At 36.3% G+C, this 21,133-nt stretch overlaps 1 protein-coding gene and 1 long non-coding RNA gene across 2 annotated transcripts; both read left to right on the forward strand.

The window, feature by feature from the left end:
• The first annotated feature begins 303 nt into the window (after positions 1-303).
• On the forward strand, positions 304-10,183 carry LOC130822427 (uncharacterized). Its single transcript, XR_009045960.1, has 3 exons — positions 304-643; positions 1,225-1,347; positions 9,820-10,183. It is a non-coding gene; the product is annotated as an uncharacterized LOC130822427 (long non-coding RNA).
• Positions 10,184-15,030: 4,847 nt separating this feature from the next.
• LOC130821808 (pentatricopeptide repeat-containing protein At5g27270) lies at positions 15,031-20,834 on the forward strand. Its single transcript, XM_057687593.1, has 8 exons — positions 15,031-15,638; positions 16,352-17,759; positions 18,065-18,376; positions 19,057-19,161; positions 19,257-19,344; positions 19,443-19,564; positions 19,731-19,795; positions 20,066-20,834. Exons 1-8 carry the CDS (start codon positions 15,072-15,074, stop codon positions 20,621-20,623), a joined length of 3,225 nt encoding a protein of 1,074 aa, XP_057543576.1. The 5' UTR covers positions 15,031-15,071; the 3' UTR covers positions 20,624-20,834.
• The last annotated feature ends 299 nt before the right edge of the window (positions 20,835-21,133 follow it).

Raw genomic sequence — 21,133 nt, forward strand, 5'->3', positions numbered from 1 at the left:
AGATATTTTATTTTATTTTATTTTATTATTATTATTATCTTTTTTTTTTATCATAAAATAATATAGGAAATAAAAAGATTAAATTATTATAGGTAATTTAGCTAGACTTAATATTTAAAATACAATATAATTATTAAACCGAGGGTGAGAAAAAAAAATGAAATTATCAAATATAAAAAAAATTATAATTTAAACCTAATATTTTAATCTAAGAGAATTAAAAAAATATATAAAAAAAATGAAGAACTTAAGAATTAAGAAAAAAAAGGCCTGTTACAATGTCTGAATTCTGAAATGGGTTTTCCTTTTAAGTTGTTAGTGCTTCCTTCAATTCTTATTTCCTACATACTCTTTTTAGTTCATTCTCATCCTTACTCTCTAAATGAAGCCAAAAGTTTGAAGCTATCAGTGTTATACACCATATTCATATCTATTGAATTTTCATACTCATTTATTTAAAGCATCAAAAGTAAATGAGTAAACCTTTTCATTCAATAGCCTTACATTTATTTAGCTGTTCATTCAATCCTAAAATACTTTCTAGGTGGGATCGAATAAGTGTGAATTTGTTGTTAGTTAATCAGATCTTCAAAACCCCACGTAGGTGGGACATTGGGGTAATAGAATGTTGTTGGTAGTTATGGTAAGTGCAATTTAGTTTAGTTTAATCTACCTTTTTCACTAAAGCTTTGTTATTTCATTCTTGTTTAATTTAGCTTTTGGTGAATATATGGAAATATTTGGCCATTTTAAATTGAGTAAAAATGATTAAACTTGTTCATGTCTTCTGGCTTCTTGGGGTTAGAAGTAATGGGTTATGTTTTTTCGACTTTCAGCTATTAACCTGATCATCATTAACTATTGTTACTCATAATACTATTGATGATAGGATTCGTCCAGAATAAGGGCCCTTAATTTGAGATGACGTCTATTTGTAGGTTGCATGTTCTATATTGTCTATACTTTCAGTGTATATGATTCTGCTTTAGTTTAGGTTTGTCTTTTGGATATGGCTACACTGCCAATCTAACCACTGCATTGGTCAGCAACAACAGAATGGAAGAATCTACACTTGACTTCAATTTAATCAATAGCAACACATAAATAAAATTTGCTAAAACATTGGTTCTGATTTATTAATGTGGTTATTGTTTACTTTTATTGTCATTGTGTTTTTTGCTTAGCTCTTTTACTTAGCTTTCTATTTTTATGAGTTTTTGATAGAGTCCTTTTGTGGTATCTGCACCAACGTCTTGGGCTGCAGTGTCTTTGTTAAACGTCTCAGTTTGGTTTGTTCGAGATTTACCATGGGCATCACTCGATATGTCACAACTACAGCGAAAATAGGTAACAATCTTGGCATACTCTTGCTGACTAAATATATTCATGCCATTGTTATTTAAAGTAGCTCTAACGTAATTAGTTTGTTTCATATGTGACTTTTTTTTTCATTTACGTTTTTTTGGGAATATCTGATCAGTTTATTTTTTATTAATTTTTTTTTGGGAATATCAGCTTCGTTATTTAGATTTTTTTCAAACTTCATGCCTGGCTTCAAAACCACATTAGATCATGTTACATATTGTGAGATTTTGAACAAGATGAATGCTCCTTATGTATCTGCTTGATATGTTGCAGTCCTTGCGGTTGGAGGTGGAATATGAGATTTAGTACGGAAGCGTTTTTCTTTAGGGTTTATAATAGCAGAATTCACTTTTTCTGAATAATTACAAGCATATTTAAATACATTCATCATCCTTCTAATTTAGGAAGGAAATAAGAGCTAAATAACACAATTCCTAAAATACAAAATATATTGATTTCCAAAGAATATTTCTGCTTTCCTACACTCCCCCCTCAAGTTAGGCCGTATGATTCAGCGAGACCTAACTTGTATATGGCGCTGTCGAATGTCTATGTAGGAACAGCTTTGGTGAGAATATCTGCAAGTTGTGCTTTAGAACGAACAAACTGGGGATCGATTATCACAGAAGAGTTTACACGGTTTTTCCTGTGGAAAGGTTAATTCCCCAAGAAGTCTCCTGATCCATAGGATTTCAGTGATACCTTTTGTAATTCCCCGAAACTCTGCTTCTGCACTAGATAGTGCTACCACCTTTTGTTTCTTGCTTTTCCAAGTGACCATATTTCCTCCAACTAGGGTAAAGTATCCTGATGTTGATTTTCTGTCATCTCTATCACCTGCCCAATCTGCATCTGTATAAGCTAGGAGATCCAAATTATCATTCTTTCGAAATAGTAGTCCCCTGCTGCTTGTATTCTTCAGATATCTCAGTATTCGCATAACGGCAGTCATGTGATGGATTTGTGGTTTGTGCATGAATCTACTGACTACACCTACTGCATATGCGATATCAGGCCTATTAGTATGTGAGAGATAAATGAGTTTTCCTACCAATCTCCTGTAACGATCATGATCTGTAGGTTTTTTTCCTTCAATTATCTGTAACCCATGGTTTGTTGCGATGGGCGTATCTGCAGGTTTACAGTCAAGCATACCGGTTTCTGCCAAGAGATCTAGGATGTATTTTCGTTGGCTAATGAAAATTCCCTTCTTTGATCGTAGAACTTCAATGCCAAGAAAGTATTTTAGATTTCCCAAGTCTTTCATATCAAATTTACCTGACAGTCTTTCTTTCAATGCCTGCATTTTATCTGCATCATCTCCTGTGATCACCATATCATCCACATCAATGATTAGGCATGTAATTCGATCTTTTCTTCTCCTGAGGAACAATGTGTGATCTGAATTACTTTGTGTGTACCCAAAGTTGTTTATAGCAGATGTAAACTTCCCAAACTATGCACGAGGAGATTGTTTGAGACCATACAGAGCCTTCTTGAGTCTACACCCTTCTTTTAAGTTGTATGTTTCTGAGAATCCTGGAGGAGGTTTCATGTATACTTCTTCTTTGATTTCACCATGTAAGAATGCTTTTGTTACATCAAATTGATGTAAGGGCCAATTTTTATTTGCTGCTATTGAGAAAAGAACTCGGATGGTATCAATCTTGGCTACAGGTGAGAATGTCTCAGAATAGTCTACACCGTATGTTTGAGTATATCTCTTTGCTACTAGCCGAGCTTTGTAACACTCAATGGTTCCATCTGCATGATATTTGATAGTAAACACCCATTTGCAACCTATTGCCTTTTTCCCTTTGTGTAGCTCACATTTTTCCCTAGTCTCATTCTTGAGAAGTGCAGATATTTCCTCCTCCATTGCCTTTTTCCACTTAGGATCCTGAAGAGCCTCTTCCACATTTCTAGGTATCTTACTGGAGTACAGAGAAGCATTAAAGGCTAATGCCGTCTGAGCTAAGGATTCAACATTGTTCCGGTCTGCGGGATATCGAGATGTTTTTGCCTCATATTCTGGATCATACCTCTTTGGGGGAACGCCCCTTGTTCTTCTCGGAAGTAATTCATACCTGTTAGACATCTCAACACTTTGATCATTATTGATTTCAACACTGAATTCTGTATCTTCAGTAATATCATTATCAACCATCACATTATCAGAAGTATTACCAATCACATTATCAGAAGTATTACCAATTACCTCAGGTGATTCAGGAGAATCAGGATGCTCAGGAGCAGGAGTGAACTGGAGGGTAGAAGGATGTTCAGGAGTTTCAGAGGCAGTGTCGGTGGTGTAACCTACTTGCTCTTTTGGATCTATCCTACTAGGACATGAGAGCCAGCTTAGATCCTCACTAAGGTTCTCCCCCTGAGGTCGAAGCGGGGAAAAATAGTAGGAATCCTCAAAGAACTCACAATCTAAAGTCACATACATCCGGTGAGAGATGGGATCAAAACATCGATATCTTTTCTGTGTAGTGCCATATCCCAAAAAAACACATTTGACAGCCCGGGGTTCAAGTTTGTTACGACTCCGTAAGGGTAAATGAACATATACAACACACCCAAAAACCCGAGGGGGAAGAGAATGCGAGAGGGGACCTCATGATGTGTTTTAAGAGTGTTAAGGGGAGTTTGGAAGTGTAAGGCCTTGGTAGGAAGTCGATTGGTTAGGTAGTTGGCAGTGGCAAGAGCTTCTGGCCAATAAGATGCGGGAACCCGAGATTCAATCATGAGGGCCCGAGTAATCTCAATAAGGGTTCTATTTTTCCGCTCAGCCACACCGTTTTTTTGGGGGGTATCGGGGCATGTAGTATGGTGTATAAGGCCATGATCATTAGCAAACTGTTTCATATTGAGATTAACATATTCCCCCCCCACCCCCCCCCCCCCCCCCCATTATCCGATCTAAGGATTTGGGGCTGAGTGTGAAACTGGGTAACAATCATGTTATAGAAGGTAACAAACACATCAAAGACTTCAGATTTGTGTTTTAAAAAATAAAGCCAACTCATGCGAGTGCAATCATCAATAAAGAAAACAAAATATGAAAAACCGTGAGAGTTAGAACCAAGAGCAGGGCCCCACACATCAAAATGTAACAACATGAAAGGTTTATGAGTTCGGGACAAGCTAGGGAAATAGGAATGTTTATGACTTTTAGCTAACACACACTAGTCACAGTCCAAAAAATTATTACAACTATGAAGAGATGGAAAAAGACGTTTCAAATAACCCACTGATGGATGTCCAAGACGTCTATGCCACATTCGTAGTTGGTGATTAGGAGATCGACGAGCAAGCGATGTATGACCTTTGTGACCAGCCTCATCCACATAGTATAATCCTCCTCTCTCAGTACCACACCCAATGATCGCTCCTGTTTGAGCATCCTGCACAGTACAACCAGTAGATGTCATGACAACATTACAATTTAATTCTATAGTTAACTGACTAATAGACAGAAGTTTATGAGTTAATTTGGGAATTAAAAGACAATTGTTAAGATGTAGAGATGGGGAAATAGCAACCGATCCAGCTTTAGTAACATTAACAAAATCACCATTCGCAGTCTGAATTTTATGACGAGAAGTATGTGTTTGAGAGATGAGATCACGCGGGTCATAAGTCATTGTATCAGTTGCCCCACAATCAAAAATCCATGTAAAATTATTTTCCTTCTCACAAAATAAACCTTTGGGATGATTTAAAATTGGGATGGGTGTAGTATGTGGGCCGGGTGAATGGGTAGGGTTAATATTATACTCCCTATAAAGGGGAGTATTTTAGGAAATAAACTCCCACCCCTTTCTCTCTCTTCCTCCGTCCTTCTCTCTTCCTGTGGTTTCCTCTTTACTGTTTGAGTCCTTTCTGGACTCTTCCTTGTTTCCCTGGTTGCTGTTGTATTTTCCCTTACCATTTGTATTACCTGTCGGATTTTGGATGTCGGCGGTGTTCTCAGGTGGTGCTTGCCGGTGACTGGAAAGATCAGTGGCTAGATTAGCCTTGCCGCCGGTACGGGAAACCGTGGCCTTGGTGGCGGCTCTTTGAAGCTTATGTTCTTCCCACCAATAAGGGTACCCAATTCGCTTGAAACATCCCTCTTTTGTGTGCTTTGAACCTCCACAGTGGGTGCACTTGAGGTATGTCCGATCTCCATTATCACGCCGAAGTGAAGTTTCTGACTGGCCTTTGATTGCAAGTCCCCTACCAATCTCTAAAGGATTCACTCCTAGTGATGAGGTGGTACCCATGATACCACGTCGTGCTAGTTCTCGACGAATCATGGCGTATGCCATTTCAATGGTGGGTAACGGGTCTTGATTCAGTAAATCTCGCCTTCCTTTGTCTAGATTGTCGTTTATGTCGGCTAAAAACTGGTAGAGTCTTTGTCTCTGGATGAACGAATTAAATTTTGTGATGTCTGCAGAACATTTCATCGGATTTGGCATCCGACGATCGATTTCTCTCCAAAGTGTGTTAAGTTTGCCATAGTACACTTCGATTGTGTCATTATTCTGTTTAAGGTTTGCTGCTATACTGCTAAGATCGAAAATTTGTAATTCATCCCTTCCACTGCTTAGGAGAGTTTCAATTCCTTTCCAGAGCTCCCATGCCGTAGTGTAATCAAGAAATTGATTTACTAGGTCTGAATCGATATTGGCTATAATCTAAGATAAAACGACTGAGTCCCGTTGTTTCCGTTGTATGTAATTTGAGGCTGTGGGTTCAGGAGGGACGTCGATGATGTGATTGAGATGTCCTCTGCCCTCAATAGCAATTTGAATGAGTTTACACCATTTGTTGTAATTGTGGTAGGTTAATTTTTCGACGACCCGTAGGTCAGTTGTTTGTGGTTCAATTGTGGAATTGGTTGTTTGTTTAATTGCTGGAAATATTGGAACATTTATTCCATTTAAACAACTGAAATGAGCTGCTAGTTTTGGTTTGTGTTTTGGTTTTCGTCTATCATTGTAGGTTAGAGAGGTAGATGATAAGTCCCTCAAAGATTTATAAGTTTTTTTCTGGATCTAAACCCTATGGCTCTGATACCATGAGATTTAGTACGGAAGCGTTTTTCTTTAGGGTTTATAATAGCAGAATTCACTTTTTCTAAATAATTACAAGCATGTTTAAATACATTCACTATCCTTCTAATTTAGGAAGGAAATAAGAGCTAAATAACACAATTCCAAAAATACAAAATATATTGATTTCCTGATGCGTATATGGGATGATTGCTTCAAGAACACGATGAACTCTTCCAAGAATCACTATCAACACCGGCAGGGAACACAATGACACACGCACATACACCTTCTGTTCTGAACAACGAACAAGAAGGCTGGCCAGAACAACTCCAAGAAGTGGTCCTTTGGCCGTGGATAGAGACAAATAACCCGCACTGGATTGATTGGCCTCTTCCTCACACTCCAATTGAAAGGCACTCTTTCAATCTTTGTGGAATTAACCCGGAAACTCACTTTGCTTTCACTCACATAGGACTCTCACGGAACAGCAATTGAACAACAATTACTTGAGAAATTTTTGTATTGATTTAATCTGAACTGAACTATTACAAGGGATTAGGCCTCTTATTTATAGAGCTATGAGATCTTCTAAAAGAGCTAAGCCTAAGCCAAACCATAATAACGGCTAAAAAGTAACAAGTGGCTATTATTTACACGTTTTAAACAACAAAAATTAGAAAACAGAATGTTAAGTATTCTTCCATCTCTTCCGCTCTGATCTGTCTGACAGGGGACCTTCAGCTCCCTTTCTTGGTGTCTTACTGTGATCGTTAGGAGGGACTTAAGGTGTTGATGGAAAGGTCCATGTATAGAGATTCCAAAACTACCCTTGGTGTATCCTAGAATGCTCAGGTTGACTCTGTGGATTAGCTCGAAGGTCTGCTGTTCAGCAGGTGATGGCTGGCAGTATTCTGGATCAGCCATTATCAAATATCAGGCGAACACATGACCTTGGAGCTAATCTTGTGGGCTCTGTGAGGACTCTCCGTGCTAACTCTGAGTCTTGGCTTTTTCTTCCATGTCCAAAGATGCCATCCCTTGAGTTTCCATGTTGATACGTGCACGAGACCAGGCGTTCTATTGTGCGCAAGGTAGGCTGGTCGTCAGATGGCTACTCTGTTGTCTGCTGACCAGAATGCATGTCTTTGTCTGGCTTGAGTGTTGCTGTGAGGTTCCTCATTGATTCCTCTTGGCTTTGCCATGCTTGGATACTCATGTTTGGTCTGGCTTGGGACTGTCCTTCCTTAATTGTCATGTCCAAATCAGCAAGGTCAGCGGGTAAGTCAGTGAGCATCTAATCAGTAGGTTGCTCAGCCATGTATCCTCCTTGGTTTGTCTTGGCTTGGCTTATCTTGACTGGTGGGCTATCCATATTTGGATCATTCCCTCCTTCTTTAAACAGAATTGTCCTCAATTCAGCGTTGCTCTCATGCTGTTTGAAGTCATCTAAGTTGAAAGCCTTCGACATACCATAGTTGTCCAGGAGGTCCAAATGCATCCAAGTAAAAGTCCCTTCCTGCAGTTCCCTTGGCTTGTTGTCAGCTTCTCCTTTGGTACTGTACTGTTCCTCTTCTATTACGATTTGCTTTTTGTGTTCGTTTTGTGGTTGCAGCACCTTTATAGTCCTTTGTTCAGCATTTGTAAAGTACCTGCAAACAGGATCAATGTCAGCAATCGTGTCTTCTACGGAAAAAAAACCACTTACATCACCGCATGTAATTGAACTGTCTTGGTGCAGCTTGTTCAATTCCGTATCATTATTAGTCATAGGTTTAAACAACTCCAGGTCTACTGCTGCATCTTCGAATGTTTTTAATGCTTCGGTTTGCTGTTTGACTTGTTCCTCACTAATCCTTGTAGTGAACAGATTTTCCTTCTTTAATCCAACATCATCAATAGGTATAGTTTTAATCAACTCAGTGTCTAATGCTTCATCCTTTACTGATTTCAAGGTTTTGGATTGCTATTGGGCTTGGTTCTCACTAATCTTTTTAGTGAACATATGCACGGATTCCTTCCCCTTCTGAATTTCTTGGTAACATTCACTCCTATTCACAACACAGCTTGTTTTCTTGTCTTCTATGAATTGAAAATTCTTTACACCACAGCATGTAGATGGGTTTTCCTGATGTAGTTTGTTTATCTCATTACCAGTAACAATCAAGGGTTTAATCAACTCAAGATCTAATGCCTTATCTTCTAATAATGTCAAGGTTTTGTGCTGTTGCTGGCTTAGGCTCTCATTAATTTTTTTTAGTGAACAGATGCACAGAGTCTTTCTCATTCTGAATTCCCTTGTAGTAGTCACTCTTGTTCAACACATAGCTTGCCTTCTTTTGCTTTGTAGGAGCAGCAATGGTCTTATATGGGGATAGGGGTGTAAGATTTGTTAGTTGTCTATAGGACGAAGGCACGTATTTCTTCCTGAGGTGTTTCTTCAGTTTGGTCCAAGTGTTAATCTTCTCCCTATTCTCCCTCCTTCTTTGCTTCTAAATTCCCTCAAGCCATAAGGCAGCTAATTGGTTTAACTTGATTTTGGCTAGTTTGTATTGTTGTTTTTCAGAGGTTTTGTTGAATTCAAAGTACCTCTCTAATCCGGCCTCCCATTCCAAGTAATCCTCAGGGTCGTGTTTTGTTCCCCCAAAATCAGCAACATCTAATCTAAGTGTTTCATTCTCTGTGGTTCTTTCATTATTGCGTGCGTGTACTATCCTTTCCCGTTGGTTCATGTTAATTTTAGTCACTGTATGTGTGAGTTGTTGGATGGTAAGGGTCATCTCAGCAAGTCTTTCATCCAAATTCATGATATTCTCAGAGCCACAATTCAAGAATCCTCAAACAGTAATTTTTCAGAAACGAAGATGAATGTACAAACAATAACAAACGCAGTAGGAAAGCAACTAATACATTCTGTCAGTAATCAAGAAATGCAAAATTTTTGGCTGCACCATCAATATGCACTCACTGTTAGTTTCCAAGGACAAGCGTACTGAACTGAATTTTCCTTACAGCAGTAGATCATGCAATGACTTAGATGTGCAGGTAAAATCAAGAACACAGCAGGAAAGCAAATTCCACTTGTTAGCAGTAGCAAGAAACACAAATTACTCAGAGGTTTCAGCAATATGTTTTTACTGTTAATGTTCAAAAACAAGCACAAATAATTTGACACTTTCTAACAGCAGCAAATAATGTGATGTCTTAATTGTAAAATAGTACCAAAGCAATATGCAGATGAATGTACACTTCCTGACAGCAACAAATGAAGTAAGAATTCAGTTGCACAGCAGTAACAAGAATACAGTACAGCTGATTATTATCTTCTGGTAGCAGCAAAGCAAACTGATTTTTTAGATGCCCAATTAAGATGCACAACAATGAATTTATTTTTTTTCTGAATCAGCAGGTAAAGTGATGATTTCAGATTTACAAATCAGGAGCACAGCACAGATGGGTTGGTCTTCTGACAGCAGCAAGAGAAACAACAAACAATGACTTAGATTTCAGATGCCTTGGATTTTTTGCACCAAGATTTCTGATAAGGATCAATTTTTAACAAGGCACACAGAAAACAGAAACAAATTTGTCACACTGTCAGCCAATGCTTACAGATTTCAGGGCAAATGAATGACTGATTTCCTTCAGATTTTGCTTCTAAATTGTTTCATGCAATGACTATAATGAATTAAAAACTTACACATGAATTCAAAGAACAACCTATTGTAATTAACATTTTTTAGACAATACAGAAGAATACCAATTGATACCAATTGATGCACATACAATGATGATGATGCAAGTATGATGATGGTTGATGAATATGAAGGATATGATGCAAGTATGAGATGAATATGATGTTAGGCAATGCAAAATTAAAACCTAAACAAAAATCAAACAATCTAATGCGTTCAATTATCTACAGAGAACCAAATGCAGCAAGCAAGGGGTAAGAACTTCAGGTGCACAACAAATCAGAACCTCAGCACAGAAAGGTTCAATACCTTCTGACAGCAATAAGAATTCAACAAGCAACACTTGGATTTTTTAGATTCTTTAGAATTGTTACACCAAAATCTTTTGATTAGGATCAATTTTATCAAATCACACAAAAAGAAGAACAAAATTTCTCACAGAAGTAATCAATGCACACGAATTTCTGGGCAATAAAAGAATTCTGACACAAACTTTGGTGTTCTGTTTCTGAATGTGATTATGCAATGAAAAACCGAGAATGTGATTTCATGGATTACAAATTTTGCACATGAATTCAATGAATAGTCTAATGATATTAATTGCTTCAGACAATTAACGCAAAAACAAATGTAAACCCTAATTTCTCAAAGAATTTCGCAATTCAGTTTGTTAAGATCAATCTTCCTCAAAGCAAATGTGATATCCAATGATTCATACAAAAATCTATCTAATTCCTAACAGATATTAAATCCACAGCAACCAGAGAATCGAATTACAAGAATTAAAATCGAATTTACCAATTTCCTCAGCGAAAACTCAATGTTCGAACAGTTAAATCGCAATTGTCATCAAATTTCAACAAACATTCACTTAAGACGTTCAAGAATTGAATGTAAATGAATTAATTGACAAAATTTGATATGTATAGTGACTCAAAATAGATTTTCAGAAATCAATTTGATGCGCATTCAATGATACGATAATCAGAATTTCAGAATTTTTTTTTTTCATTCCACAATCAAATGCGTATAATGATCAAATATATTCTGTAATCCTTAATTGTAAACGAATTATTAACAAAGAGAAATTGAAACGTACCTGTATTGGCGAAATTGAAACAAAAATCGCACTATACCTTTCTCTCTGATCACTCCTTCTCAAAATGTGAAAAATGGCTTGTTACCTGACTTTATTGATACTCCTTTATCCTTGTCCCTTCTCAGAACTTAGGCTCTGATACCAAGTTGATGCGTATATGGGATGATTGCTTCAAGAACACGAAGAACTCTTCCAAGAATCACTATCAACACCGGCTGGAACACAATGACACACGCACATACACCTTCTGTTCTGAACAACGAACAAGAAGGCTGGCCAGAACAACTCCAAGAAGTGGTCCTTTGGCCGTGGATAGAGACAAATAACCCGCACTGGATTGATTGGCCTCTTCCTCACACTCCAACTGAAAGGCACTCTTTCAATCTTTGTGGAATTAACCCGGAAACTCACTTTGCTTTCACTCACATAGGACTCTTACGGAACAGCAATTGAACAACAATTACTGGAGAAATTTTTGTATTGATTTAATCTGAACTGAACTATTACAAGGGATTAGGCCTCTTATTTATAGAGCTATGAGATCTTCTAAAAGAGCTAAGCCTAAGCCAAACCATAATAACGGCTAAAAAGTAACACGTGGCTATTATTTACACGTTTTAAACAACAAAAATTAGAAAACAGAATGTTAAGTATTCTTCCATCTCTTCCGCTCTGATCTGTCTGACAGGGGACCTTCAGCTCCCTTTCTTGGTGTCTTACTGTGATCGTTAGGAGGGACTTAAGGTGTTGATGGAAAGGTCCATGTATAGAGATTCCAAAACTACCCTTAGTGTATCCTAGAATGCTCAAGTTGACTCTGTGGATTAGCTCGAAGGTCTGCTGTTCAGCAGGTGATGGCTGGCAGTATTCTGGATCAGCCATTATCAAATGTTAGGCGAACACATGACCTTGGAGCTAATCTTGTGGGCTCTGTGAGGACTCTCCGTGCTAACTTTGAGTCTTGGCTTTTTCTTCCATGTCCAAAGATGCCATCCCTTGAGTTTCCATGTTGATACGTGCACGAGACCAGGCGTTCTATTGTGCGCAAGGTAGGCTGGTCGTCAGATGGCTGCTCTGTTGTCTGCTGACCAGAATGCATGTCTTTGTCTAGCTTGAGTGTTGCTGTGAGGTTCCTCACTGATTCCTCTTGGCTTTGCCATGCTTGGATACTCATGTTTGGTCTGGCTTGGGACTGTCCTTCCTTAATTGTCACGTCCAAATCAGCAAGGTCAGCGGGTAAGTCAGTGAGCATCCAATCAGTAGGTTGCTCAGCCATGTATCCTCCTTGGTTTGTCTTGGCTTGGCTTATCTTGACTTGTGGGCTATCCATATTTGGATCATTTTCAAAGAATATTTCTGCTTTCCTACAGAGTATTTGAAGTACTTTCAACATCGGGAGATACTCATTTGTGTGGTGATGATTTTGACAAGGTTTGTAGACTTGACAGAATAGTTGTGGCTTCTATAGTGATTCTTTAAATTTGTCATGGGATTTTTTGTGTGAGTAGAAAATGGTTGATTGGCTAGCAGCAAGCTTCAAACAAGATGAAGTTAATTGACCTATTGAAGGAAAAACAAGCACTACAGAGATTAACTAAGACAGCCGAGAAAGCCAAGATGGAGTTGTCATCATTGACTCAGGCAGGATAGGTGCGCGTTTGGACTTCAAGTGTATTCTACTGTGCTTCTTTATGTTTTTCCCTAAGTTGCAGTTTTTTGAAATATTCAAACTCACAACTGACTATAGTTTGGGCTATTTTTAGCTTTCCATTTATTACCGCTACTGCTTATGGGACCTAAACACATTGAGACCACCTTGACAAGGGCGTAATTTGAGGAATTGTGTTCAGATCTTCTAGACAATTTTTCTAAATGAGCAAAATAGCTTATGTTGTTACTATTTGATGTGATATATTTGCTTGCCACATTGTATAGTTCATGGAATTTATCTGGTTGCTCCTTCAAGATCATGTTTAAACTCTGCTACTACTGTTGTTTTTAGGTTAGAAACACCAGTTGGGAACTCTCTGAGAGATGCAAAACTTCTCCTTTAGTGATTTAGATGTAGTGATTCCTTGTGGAGGTTCCACACAAATCCCAACTGTTTAAGAGTTGGTGAAGAAGTTGACCAGAAAGGACCTAATGTGACTGTGAATCCAGATGAAGTAGTTGCTCTGGGGGCTGCAGTACAAGTATAATTACATTTTATCTATCATTATTCATAGTCTTTTATGAACATTATTAAGAAAAAAATTGAACTTAACCCGGGTTCAACTCCCTGTAATAAAATTTCATTTTTCATAAGCATATTTAATGGAAATGCGCTTATCGACTTTCGTACTTTAAAATTCTACGCTATTGTTCTATTAGGAATGTAATCTTTATTTTTCTTTACGGTGTTTATTTTATTATAAATGTCATTTTTCGTTGTTTAGAACAATTATAAATTGTGCTTTCAGTTAAGAGAAAAATAGCAAACTAGAGTTTGTCGTGGTCTTGTGATTTTATTATCATTTTTCACAATTTTTGACAAATTCAAAAAAATTTTCACACTATGCATCGTGTATTCCTGAGTATAGGTGTATTGTGTGTCATCTAGCATTTTACTCAACTAGTAATTGCGTAAAACATCATCATTTATCATGAATATTAAGGCGTTACCAAGAATATAAGATAATAGAATGTAGGATGTTGAATAATTCTTGCATGGTGGCCAACCTAATATAAAATTAAGTGACAAACAAATTTAGAGGATTAGGAAAATTTTAGAGCATTGAAACTTACAAAACCAACATTTGTATAGCAAAATAAATTAATATATTCAACATAAATATTTTCTTAGCTATTTTTTAAAATCGAAATACATAAAATATTATCATTAAACTCTAAAGTATAACGTGAGGGTCACACGCGGCCCAACAATTGGTTATATAAAGATCTGTGAAAACTTCTAAGATAGTAAGTTGAGTATAAAAAACTTTAGACACTTTGTTTCATACACAAAAATCGTATCGCTAACAATTTACACAATACATACTACTAATTAACGAAATGTTTATCAAATATTTATTAGTTTCAAATGTATATTAAATTATGTTAATATGCGATGTTAAATGATTTTAATTTAAAGGAATTTTGTTAAAACTCTTTTTTGTACAGAAACTCAAACTTAAAATCTTTCAATACAATACTCAATACTTCCATTCACTTATTAATATATTTACAGCTTCTTTTGAACTACATTATATACCTTTAGTTACACCATGAAGCAAACCATTTACATCCTCATTCTCACTATTATGACATGATATATATCATAAAAATACCTTCGCTTAGAATTGATTTTTTTTAAGGAAAATAGGATTTCTTAGGGGGTCGCGTGCTACACCAACTAGTCATTTGAAAATGTAGTATTAGATGGTAATAAAAAATTATGAACAAAATAACTTTTATGACATGATATATATCATAAAAATTTACACTACAAATCATTTTCATTCTCACTATTTAGTACTCATTACTAAATGAATCGCTCATATTTTTCCATTGGATAGAGCAAAAATTATTTTCCCGATAAACACTACTCCTTCTGTTCCATTACAATTAAATCAATAAAAAATAAGAGTTATTTAAGAAAAAAAATAAATAATAATAATAGAAGAGTGAATAAACATGGATGAAATTAAAAATATATTAAAATATTTAAAAATAAAACTGATACAAATGAAGTTAGATAAACCAAAAGAGAAAATTAAGTGGCATACTGGCATAGAAGGGGTTACTTTATTAGATTTTTTTGTTTGTTTTTTGTTTTTTTTTTTTAATTAATAAAGTTTTCAACCTCGATTATCCTGCAAAGTTCCAAGAATGCCTCACCCCGCCAGTATTTCCAATTCCATGGAATCCCTTCAATCATCTTTTTTTTCTCCAATTCCAAAGCGTAAAACCCAATATCAATTTCAACCCTTTCTCTCTACCATTCCCAAAATTCAATGCTCTGTCACCCCTGACCCGTGGACTCTCAGCGATGGAAACACCAACATCAACAAGCCAAAATCTCGTTCTAAAAATCCTAAAAACCCACTTTCAGATGACAATGCTCGCCGCATAATCAAAGCCAAAGCTCGCTACTTGAGTTCTTTAAGAAGAAATCAAGGCCCCCAAGCTCAAACACCTAGGTGGGTTCGTCGCTCACCTGAACAAATGGTTCAGTATTTAGAAGATGATCGAAATGGACATTTGTATGGTAAACATGTCGTTGCGGCAATTCAAGTTGTTAGGAGCTTGTCTCAGAAACCCGAAGGTACTTATGACATGAGAAAAGTTATGGGTTCTTTTGTTACTAAACTTACTTTTAGAGAAATGTGTGTTGTGCTCAAGGAACAAAAGGGTTGGCGCCAAATTAGGGATTTTTTTTCTTGGATGAAATTGCAGGTGGGTTTGTTGATTGATAAATTAAAAATTTTATTCTGGGTATTTTTAACTTTTGGTGAGATATTTTTGCTTGGATGAATTGCAGGTAAATTTGATTATTGAAAAATTTATAAGTTAACTCTGGGTGTTTCAAATTTATGTTAAAATTATCCTTGCTTGATGAAATTGTAAGTGGGCTTGTTAATTGTTAAATTAATTGGATTCTTTATGTTTTTTTATTTTATTTAGAGATTCTTTTTTTTTTTTTTTTTTTTTTTTTTTTTTCCTGTTTGTAACTTCGGTGCCCTTTTGCAAATTGGAAATTTTGATTGGAAATTTTGGGTTTATGACTTTGCTTTGTGTTTTGGAGATTCTTGACTCTTGGGCACTTACATTTAAAGAGTTATATTGGGTTATCATGTTTAATATTAGGAATTTAAGAATGGTAATATATATTTTTTTTGGAGAAATTATTTCATTGAAACTGTTGAATAACTTGGCTTATAGAAAGCTAAACTTATTGAAGTTGGACAACAATTGTTCTCTAATGAAACTTCCATTAGAAATTTTGAGGACAAATGTTTACCAAAACACTACATTAGTAATGAAGTTAATGATATGTTTAGTGCAGCCAAAGTTATTACTCCTTACCACTTGACAAATATGAATCATTTTCGTTTATTCCTTTGACATATTGCACGAGTGTTTCGAACTAATTGTTGCACTTGGAGCAGCTATGCTACCGTCCTTGTGTTATTGCATACACAATCGTCTTGCGTGCGTATGGTCAAGTTGGGAAGATTAAGCTGGCTGAGGAGACCTTTTTAGAAATGCTTGATGCAGGATGTGAACCTGACGAAATTGCTTGTGGCACAATGTTGTGTACATATGCTCGATGGGGACGCCACAAAGCTATGTTGGCTTTTTACACAGCTTTGCAAGAGAGGGACGTTATACTTTCGGTTGCTGTATATAATTTTATGCTGTCGTCATTGCAAAAGAAGTCGCTCCACCAAAATGTGATACAGATATATAGAGATATGGTTAATAAACAAGTTGTACCTAATCACTTCACCTTCACAGTCGTCATCTGTTCACTTGTAAAGGAAGGCCTTCTCGAAGAGGGATTGGCTGCATTCAACAGGATGAAGAGCCTTGGTTTTGTGCCTGAAGAGGTCACTTACAGCCTTCTTATTACATGTAATGTCAAAGAAGGCAACAAGGATGAAGTGTTAAGGCTTTATGAAGACATGAAATATCGAGACATTGTTCCTAGTAATTTTACTTGTGCTTCTCTTTTGAGTCTCTATCATAGGAGCGGTGATTTCTCGAAGGCCCTGTCTCTATTTTCAGAAATGGAAAGATACAAAATCCGAGCTGATGAAGTCATTTATGGTTTACTTGTTAGGATATATGGAAAGCTCGGTCTTTATGAAGATGCAGAAAAGACTTTCGAAGAGGCGGAAAGATTAGGCCTGCTTAGTGATGAGAAAACATACATAGCAATGGCACAAGTGCACATTGGTTCCGGAGAATATGTAAAAGGATTGCATATTATGGAACTAATGAGATCTCGAAATATTCCATTTTCTAGATTTGCCTATGCAATCTTGTTGAAGTGTTACATAATGAAGGAAGATTTGGCATCTGCTGAAACAACATTTCAATCTCTATCAAGTGCTAGAGTCCCGGATACCATATCCTGTAATGACATGCTCAACTTGTTCCTAGGAAAGGCTTTATTTGAGAAGGCTAAGAATTTCATAGCTCAGATAAGAAAGGACAATGTTGTGTTTGATGAGGAGCTCTGTAGGACAGTGATGAAGGTGTACTCCAAGGAGGGAATGCTTAGAGAAGTGGAACAGTTTATTGAAGAAATTTGTGGGAACAAATCTTTGGAAAATAGCAGCTTTATTCAAACTATTTCTGTGATTTTGCATGCACAAGATGGAAAAATCGAGAACAAAGAAGAGCTCTTGCTAGCCCCGGGAGTGTTAGATAGTTGTGCACTAGAGTCTATGCTATGTCTTTATTTAGCCTCTGGTGATAACATGAAAACAGAATATGTGCTTCATATTTTGCTTGAGGCTGCTGATGGCTTATCTGTTGTAAATCAACTCATTGGCAAGTTTATTCGAGAAGGTAATATTGGTTTTACTTGTTAAGTACTTCTATTTCCTGATACTAATCTCTTTGCGAATCGCGAATAAAAAAAGCAACTTACGGTCGGTTTTGGGCTATTTGAGGGTCATTTTGAGCGAGTCACAAATCCAAAAAACAAATTAACTAGCGAATCATGTTACACTGATCTTGATGATTGAAAATTCGTCAATCCTACTCGAGCAATACTTTTGTAGTATTGTCTAGTCATATCAAATTCGTCAATCCTAATATTTTTCTTGTTAAGTACTTCTATTTCCTGATGATTGGAAATCATTCTGGTGTAGGTGATGCATCTAAAGCTGAAATTATATATGATCTGTTGATTAAAAGAGACTCTAAGGCACAGGGTGGAATCTTGGCTACTATGATTAGCTTATATGGAAAGCATCAAAAACTGGAAAGAGTGAAAGAGCTGTTTGCAGCTGTGGCTAATTCTGACATTTGCGGATCTGAAATATACAATGCTGTGATTGAAGCCTTTGTTAAATGTGGGGAACCTGGGGAAGGTTACCAGCTTTACAAGCATTGTGCAATACGAGGAATTGATTTGAGTCCCATTGTGATCAGTGTACTTGTGAACAATCTGTCTAATCATGGTGGGTTTTCGAGTTCATCTTTAGTAAGATTTCTTAATTCTTATATATCTGCCCAGCTACTTTGATTGATGAGTTAAATTCAGTTATGTGCTGTACCGCCTGTACTAGAAAGTTAACTGAAGGAAAAATTGCTCATGATTCTGATTCTAAATGTTTCTGAATTTAACCTTGGTATACTCATGAACTTATAAATTTGATTTAGGAATTTTTTTTTCAAAAAGATACTTAAAGGAGCTTTGATTTATATAAAGGTGTAAGTCAAGAGTTTGGATCAAATCAGTGGAAAATGAGAAAGGAGGGATTTACATTTAACGATTAGTATTAAAAAAATATCATATGCAATATTGTATGCAATTAAAATGGCTTTATTCTTTTTATCTTTTGTTAATCTTTCATAAAGAAATATGCTTATTGTCTTAATTGCATCAGTTAACATTTAAATTGGTTTCATTCCTTTTATGTGTCCGTCAATAAGGATATATGCTTCATTCCTTTTGTAATTGTATAAAATTCAAAATAAGTAGTAATTAATAATATATTACCACATAACATGTTTATCTTTCTAGAGAATTAATACGCGTAAGCAGCATTTGTAATTTTACGTCATCTTTATTAGTATGTATGATGATATGATGATGATATGATATGATTTATGATATGATGATAATTATAAAATCTAGGGATGCATAAGGAAGTAGAGGATTTGGTAAAGAGAAGTTTGCGTGACAATATGGAGCTTGACACCATTGCGTATAATACATTTATCAAAGCGATGCTGGAAGCAGGTTGGTTGGGGAGTGTTTCTTTTTAACGTATTTTAATCAAATTACTGTATAGAATTTGAGAGAGACAGTAATCAATGATCCCGGCCCTTTCACAGGTAAATTGCATTTTGCAGTCAGCATATATGACCACATGTTATCTAATGGAGTTTCCCCATCAATTCAGACATATAGCAGTATGATAAGGTTGATCATTTAATCTCTTTTCTTTGAATACATGACTCCTAAGGATGGAGGAAAAGCCCCGCCTTACTTTCTTCTGGATGATTATTTGGCTGGTGTAGTGTCTATGGAAGACAAAGGAAGCTAGATAAGGCTGTAGAGACGTTCAATTTGGTGCAGAAATCGGGCATACCTTTGGATGAGATTGTTTACACTAATCTAATAAGCTTATATGGGAAGTCTGGTATGTGATGATATCTTCATATAGCTTAATTTCACCTTGTCTGTTTTTTGCATTTAACCTTCATCCCATATGTTTCCTTTTTCCTTATTTCTTCTGCAAAAAGGAGTTTTGATTCTTGACATGTCCTGTTATTATTTACGTAGGTCTTTTGATTTTTTTTTTGCAGGAAAATCTCTAGAAGCGTCTGCGTTATTTGCTAAAATGCAAGAGGAAAGCATAAAACCCGGAAAGGTGATTTTTTTTATATTGCTAACTCATGTAAACTTGGCCAAAATATTGTCAACTTGTCATTTTTGATTAGCTGGCTATGGATCGTTTGGTTAGGGGTGAGCGGAAGGGGAAGCAAAAAAGATGTCAGGATTAAGCTCCAAATGAATTGCAGTTTCCTTTGATGCTTCTTATATATGACGCCTCCTCGATCCCTCTGACATATCACATTTGATAAAGTCCCATTTAACTGTTGTAGCATTTAGGAGCTGATATGTGCCAACAATATTGCAGATAAGCTACAATGTAATGATAAATGTACATGCGGCTGTTGGACTTTACTCTGAGGCTGAGGAACTAATCACAGCGATGCGGAAAGATGGCTTCAATCCTGATTCTTTAACCTACCTTGCGCTTATTAAAGCTTATGCAAAGAGTATGAAATTTCGAGAAGCTGAACAAACCCTTTTATCTATGGAGAAAGAAGGAATGCAACCTTCATGTGCTCATTATAATGTCGTAATATCAGTATTTGCTGAAGCTGGCTTAGTCGAGGAAGCTGACAGGATTTTCAGCAGGATGCTTGCTTCTGGATTAAAACCTGATGTTGTATGCTGTAAGACGATGTTAAGGTGTTACGTGGACTATGGATATGTGGATAAAGGTATCTCTCTCTTTGTAAGGAATCGAGAATACGTAGAACCAGACAGATTTGCTATGAGTGCTGCTGTTCACTTATACAAATCTGCTGGCGAAGACCTTCAAGTAAAAGCTCTCTTAAACTACATGAATGAAGAAGGAATTCCGTTTTTGAGTAGCCTTAAGATCGGATCCAAGGCCAGAGCTTCATAAAAGTTTGTGGATGTAATCCATAGTTGTTGAACTCCAAAATCCAGGTGTTTGTTTGGTAGAAGAAAAATTTTGGTAACAAAAAAAGCATGTATAGAAATAGAACACAAAAGCAAAATAATTGGCATGATTTTGTATAGTATTCTTAGGAATACATTCAATTGGTATGTATTCTTAATTTTGTTAATCAGAGGATTGACATAATATTAAAAAGCACGCCTGGACTAGAGAGGTGCTAAGAGGTGATGATCTTTTGCTGGTGGGGATGATCTGATTTGCTGGAGTCCCACTGTCCCTAATTGGTTATGCTTGAAAAGAAAATGGTAAGATAGAAAATAAACTGAATCCTACAACTATTGAGAAGAAAGGAGAGAAAAAAGGAAGTTGATTTCATCTTTTTTTTTTATTTTTTCTTTTCAAATAGAATTTACACTTTGACTATCATCGATCTATATGAAAAAACATATTTATGTGAAATTTTAATAGATTCGTCTCAATATATATTTTTTAAAT

This window comes from Amaranthus tricolor, chromosome 1 (assembly GCF_026212465.1).
Source record: "Amaranthus tricolor cultivar Red isolate AtriRed21 chromosome 1, ASM2621246v1, whole genome shotgun sequence".
Classification (NCBI taxonomy): Eukaryota; Viridiplantae; Streptophyta; class Magnoliopsida; order Caryophyllales; family Amaranthaceae; genus Amaranthus; species Amaranthus tricolor.